This window comes from Dipodomys ordii, unplaced genomic scaffold (assembly GCF_000151885.1).
Source record: "Dipodomys ordii isolate 6190 unplaced genomic scaffold, Dord_2.0 Scaffold324, whole genome shotgun sequence".
NCBI classification, from domain to species: domain Eukaryota; kingdom Metazoa; phylum Chordata; class Mammalia; order Rodentia; family Heteromyidae; genus Dipodomys; species Dipodomys ordii.
Genome location: NW_012267540.1, coordinates 114,919 through 121,551, shown reverse-complemented (window position 1 = coordinate 121,551; position 6,633 = coordinate 114,919). Strand labels below are relative to the sequence as shown.

The 6,633-nt window shown below is 38.4% G+C and overlaps 1 gene segment (V, D, J or C); it reads right to left on the bottom strand.

The window, feature by feature from the left end:
• On the bottom strand, positions 1-528 carry LOC106001583. The segment is given in 2 exon segments: positions 1-338; positions 463-528. Coding segments are annotated over 2 exon segments (378 nt in total).
• Between the last annotated feature and the right edge of the window lie 6,105 nt (positions 529-6,633).

Genomic DNA, 6,633 nt, shown 5'->3' with positions numbered 1-6,633 from the left:
GCTTCCCTTGGAGGTTTATGTTATGGCTTGTACCACTGTGGGAGGGTAACTATTACCCTGTTGACAGTAGTAAGTTGCAAAGTCTTCAGGCTGAAGGCTGCTGATTGTGAGAGTGAACTCTGTCCCAGATTGGCTCCCACTGAACCTGGATGGCACCCCAGATACCAAATTGTTTGCCCAGTAAATCAAGAGTTTAGGAGCTTTCCCTGGTTTCTGCTGATACCATTGTAAAACATCGCTAATACCTTGACTGGCCTTGCAGGTGATGGAGACTCTGTCTCCTACTGATGCAGACAGAGAGGATGGAGACTGGGTCATCAGAATGTCACAACTGGTACCTGATAATGGAAACAAAAGACAAATATCCACCCAATTAGTTATACTGTGAGACCTTCCATTAAGACCCAGGCTTCTAGACCGAGAGTTCTCCCAAAGGGTGGAAGAAGTGCTGTCCTTCCTTACCTGGGAGCCAGAGCAGCAGGAGCCCCAGGAGCTGGGCAGGGGCCCTCCTGTCCATGGTATGTGCTGACTGGAACTGACTGATACACAGAATTTGAGCAACCTTAAAGAAGTTCTCAGGCCAAGTGGGCTGTGCTCTGGGTGCATGCAAATCCTCAACTGCTAGGCAAAGCAACAGAGCCAGCACAGATGCAGGGTGGCGGAAATCCAGGTCAAAGCCCAGAACTAAAGCTATCATTTGTCTCAAAGAGACCTACACATCACAAATTTGTCCTTAAAAATGTTTTCCAAAGACAGAATGCCTCTCTTACTCTTTTTTCAAAAGTTTATTTTTATGGGCTGGGAAGGTGGCTCAGTGGTAGAGTGCTTGCCTCACATGCATGAGGCCCTGACTTCGATTCCGCAACACCACATAAGCAGAAAAAGCCAGAAGTGGTATTGTAGCTCAAGTGGTAGAGTGCTAGCCTTGAGCTGAAGAGCTGAGGGACAGCGCCCAGGCCAAGAGTTCAGGCCCCATGACCAAACAAAAAAATTAAAAACTACATTTTGATTTCAACATGATCTATATTAGGATATTCACAATAGCTTTTGCATGTCAGTCACTCAGAAAAAAATCAGAATGGAAATAATTATAGAAGACTGCTGCCTTGGCACTGGATTTCTGAGTTTTTTGTTTTTCTGCCCTACCCCAAAGTGTATTTAATCATAATCAGCATTATCCAGAAATTGATAAGTGATAACACTGATCATAGGTAGGTAGGTAGTTGGCTAGGTAGAAGTACATAGTAGGAATGTATGGAGTTAGGGAAGTAGAAAAAAATAAAAAAATAAGATAGATTAAAACAAGGAGGCAAGGAAACAAGGAAGGAAAATCTAGATAGCTACCTAGGTAGCAGGCTGGATTTAAACATTTTAAAAAATACCATGTTAAAACAAAGCAAGTGCAACGGAAATTCATGATCTGCAATGCAGAGACCAGCCCATGGTGCTTGCATTGCTGCCCTGTGCACTCCTGATGAATACTGGCTTTTCTTCTCTTGTGGATGTTCTTTCCCAAAGCCTCCCTCCAAGACATTCCTCATAAGATTTTTTTTTTTATTTTCAACCTCATATGAAGGAAAGAACTTGGTTCTATTTCTTGCTTTGTAACCATTATTCTTTTCAACACCAGTCATTTTCTAAGCTTTTCAGTGCAGTGTGTTTCCTAACTTTATTATCTGAAACTGTGGCCCCTCAGCAGCTAAGTTGTCCTCTATCCCATGGGCTCACATTTACTTTAGTCTACTCCATTCCATACATGTGAATATTCCTATATCCCCCTCCAGTTTCTCTAGTGTCTAAGTGATGGTATTTTCGATGAATGGGACACAAACAGGCAAAAAATGGGGTGAAATGCAACATGACCAAGATTGAGGATGAGGAACTGGAGGATGAGGAGGGTCCCTACATGGAGTTTATTCATTACTGTGTCCAAACAAGAGCAGAAACTGGATGGCCTTTTGGAAAACTTTTACTTACACTTGGCTGAAAACTGTGACAGTGTATTAAATGGGTGAGAACTAGAAAAAGAAATATGTCTACTAAATGTGGCTATGATACAATAAAAAAAATGTACGTTTGCTCATCCTCCTCTGCTCATGACATGAAAGCCTAGAAATCCCTTGGAATTTAAGAGAGAGAAAAAGAGAAGGGGGGAGAGACAGAGAGAGAGAGAGAGAGAGAGAGAGAGAGAGATGCTTGTGCCTGGATGTGAATAAAGACTGAAATCCAACAATCTTTGTTACACGGTGTTCTCCTACGAGGGAAGCACAGGTAATATGCCCCGTGAGGATAGATAACCACATGGCATTGCCTCCTAGGACATGGTTTCTCTGAAAGTCCAGTTAGTGAGGCTGAACCTAATCTATGAAATATGATGGGAATCAACATCCTCAAAACTGAACAGCACACCAAATGATACCTGAGAATTATGAAAGCAAAATCAGTGTTTTAGAGAAGCAGGTGTCCACTCTACAATTAGGGACCAATCCTGTGACTTAATCAGAGAAGGAAAACGTTAGTCATAGCAGTAAAATGGGTTATTCAGAATCTTGGGGATATAAGAGACTAATGTTCCTTTCTCTTTTTTACCCTCAAATCCTTCCCTTTAAATAAATGGACAGGTTACTTGTTATTGAAACACATGATGAATATAGTAAAAATACCTGCTAAAAATAGGTCTGTGTTGGTTTATATAGATTTCATCAGACAGTAATCATCCTCACTGACCAGTGTGTACTGCTTCAAGCTGTGAACACATGATGGATTAGAAGACCTCTGCCTTAGTTTGGAAAACTGGCCACTAGTGAGAACACAGTTGAGTTTAATTTCCATGAAATATAATTGTTCAACTGTTCAATTTCTTGTCTATTTCTCTTTTCATTATGATAAAATAGAAGACACTAAATGGAACTGGAAGGCCAATACCATATGCCCCGATTAAGGACATTGCTGAAAGTGGGAGAATACGACTGGGGACCAGTGACTCAAAGTTGTAATTCTAGCTGCTCAGGAAACTGAGCTGTGAGGATCACAGGTCAATGCCAGCTCACACACAAACCTCTGTGAGACTCTTACCTGCAATTAACCAACAAAAGCCAGCAGTGAAACTGGGGATCAAGTAGTTCAGTGCTATATTGGAGCAGAAAACCACAACCACAGCATCCAGGCCTTAAGTTCAAAAGCCACAACAACATTGAGAAAGGGGATGAGAATCCCTAAGGAGTAAGTTAGGAGCAGCCATAGAAACAGTATATATTCATTTGATTTCTGTCAGTCTCATTAAAATGAAAGCTCTGTGAGATCATTGATTTTCTTAGATGTACTCAAGACTTCACTGCTGGTGATTGTTCATGATAACTATCAGTGTATAACAGTAAATATTTCCTTTGTGTTGAGGATAGGGATACATGAAAGCTGAACAACTTGAGACCTGCTGCTGTTTCAACTTTGACCACCAGGGGGAGGTGTGGAACCTTAGACTTGTCAGTGTCAGGCATAGGGAGGACTTGAACTGGGACAGGATAGTCTGGTTGATCTGAGTAGCAGTGACAAAGGTGACTCCTGAGCATGTGGTGACTCAAGGTTCTGCAGTGGTGCTTGTACTGAGAGAGATATCAGAAGTCTGCTCTGATGTCTGGAACTGATACGTACTGAAGAAGAGGAACTTAAACATGACTTTAAAACCACAAGAAGTAATGCTTCCCTTATTTTTGTAATCAACTATTCTGATAACGACCATATCATGTTTCAATGGTGTATCAGTTGGAAGAGTTTAGTTAATGTTTAATGTGTTTAACTACTGAAAATTTTGGTGAATATTGGTGAGAATCTTGCACTTACTATGCCAATCTTGACCATTCACAGTCTCACAATGACAACTCTTGGGAAAACTCCATTTTTGTCTCCCTTTCCAAGATTTACCACACTTGCAGTTTTCTTTCATATCATCTCATGATTTGCATAGTACTATTGGGTCCAAGCCATGATGCACAGAGTTCTGTTTGCAGTTGGCTTGTGGCTCACATTTTCCTGGGGTTCACTTAATAATGATAACTGCCTACAGGTCTAAGAACCTTGCATGACTAATCATATCAACAGGGAAACAATGTGATAATGCTCCATTTCTCCCTACTTCATTTGAGGCTAAAATAACCATCTTCTGGAAAATAGTGCCTCCTTCAGTTCACTTCGGAACAACGTTCACACACCTGAACACAAGTGCTAAAGCAATGGGAGCTGTAGATTGATGCTGGGAGGCAGCAATCAGGCTTGTAGCCCTGGCTGCATAGGAGGTTGAGATCTGAAGGATCCTGATTGAAAGCCAGTCTAAGAAAAAATGGTCACAAGACCTATCTCCAAAATAGCCTCTAAAAGCATTTTTGGGTGCATGGCCTAAGTAATCGAGGACCATTCAAGTAAATGAAAAGCCATATGTTCAACCTCAACTCTTAAAAATAAATATCAATAAAATGTAGTTCTTTTAAAGTCATTCTTAATTGAAAAGCAACACCAACAAACAAGTCTGACTCTAGTTAGTGTTCTGAAAGAAAGCTAACCATAAAATCTCTTCTGGGAAATTTATCAAAATATGACATTTTAACAAGCTAAAAAGTGATAATTGTATAAAAATATTTTGGCTTTATATGTCAAAATTACTGGCAATGATCTCTGTAAAAGACAAACATTCATGATGAGCAAATCAAATTAGAGTAATTAGTTTATACCTCCACAAAACATTTACTGTTATTTTTAGCATAATTTTTAAGATCTGTGGATTTTAACTTTTGTTACTCAAGTTAACAAACTTGAAACTGGTTATCATTCTATAAATGTTTAAATCTAAGTTTCATTCTAGTGAAATTAGTCAGTAAATAGCGGTTGTAAAAGAAATGTAAACATTTTATACGCACACAAATGAAATCAACACAGTAATGAAAGTGAGTGCTACTTTGAAAATAATTCAGTGCTCAGAAATAATTTAGAAGAAATATTAAATTAAAACTCCAAGTGATTTTGGAAAGGAAAAGGAAATTAAAAATGGTGAAAAAAGGACAATTGGTGACCCATTGCCACAGCAGTACCCACAAACACTAAGTTGGAAATGAACTTTACATCTTGTGGGGAGGTGTAGTCAGGTGGGAAGGAAAGTGGTAGAAATTGAGGGAGGGGGTAAACATGTTCAACAAGAAATATACCCATTACCTTACATATGTAAATGTAATCCCTCTGTACATCACTTTTACAACAAAATTAAATTAAATTTAAAAAGTAAATAAATGGATAAATGTTGGAGGGCCATCAGGTAGAGTGAAAAGTAAAAATAAATGGCAATAAATAATAAATTCAATAGAATACATTATACTATATATTACAATGCATTATTATATAGTCTCTTTATAGAGAATATTAAGAAGTAGTATATACAGAACATTATATATACATGAAACATATACACAGAATATATACATAAGCCATTAGAGCATATAAGACAGTATATCCATGTATGTTAGCATATAAACATTTGTCAATAATGTGCATATAGATACCTGACACATATGAAACATGTGACACATACAACACACGTGACATATTTGACACATGTGAACTATACATCATATGTAACATGCATATGACATATATGTGGCATATGTGACACATGTAATATATGTAACACATATGACATATATGTGACCTGGGTGTCCTATATGGAATATGTGACATATATGGTATATAGGCATATATGTCATATAAATGTATGTGAATAAAGAATAATAAAGAATAGTATATATTTTGAATTTTTGATCAATGTATATTATAATCATCTTGTAAATATCCCAATGAAAGCCCTTTGTACAGTTCCTCTATGCTAATACTATTTTTAAAAGGAAGAAAAAATCTTTTAAATCTCAAAAAATATATATATCAGGCCTACTTCTTAGTAAATGAGTATCCATATAAAATATGTCATATCCTCACTTATTAGAACATACTGCTGGAAAATATAATGGATTCAAAGTATTCTTTGAAGATAATTTGTATTTGAAAATGTATTCACACTTTTTTCTTCTGTAGGTGGTGGGGCTTGACTCTGGGCCTGGGCACTGTCCCTGTGCTCTTCAGCTCAAGGCCAGCACTCTGCCGCTTGAGCCATAGCACCACTTCCAGTTTTCTAATGGTTAATTGGAGATAAGGGTCTCATGGACATTCCTGCCTGGGCTGGCTTTTTGTGAAAATAAGTGATTAACCTTTTAAGAGACTATCATTATTATTTTAATATATATTTTTATGGTAAAGATAATGTACAGAGGGTTACAGTTACATGAGTAAAGTAATGATTACATTTCCTATTGAGCATTGTTACCCCCTTCCTTTGTTTTTCCCTTTTTATTACCTTTCCTCTCCACCTCCCCAACTACTCTCTCCCCACCCAAAGTTGTAAAGTTGATTTTCAACATAGTGTCTTGCATATCTCAATGTTACAATGGGACCTTCTTATTGTATCCTTCTTTTTTTTTGGTGGGGGGGGGTCTGCTCCTGGGGCCTGAACACTGGGCCTGGGCGCTGTCCCTCAGCTCTTCAGCTCAAGGCTAGCGCTCTACCACTTGAGCCACAGCACCACTTCCGGCTTTTTTC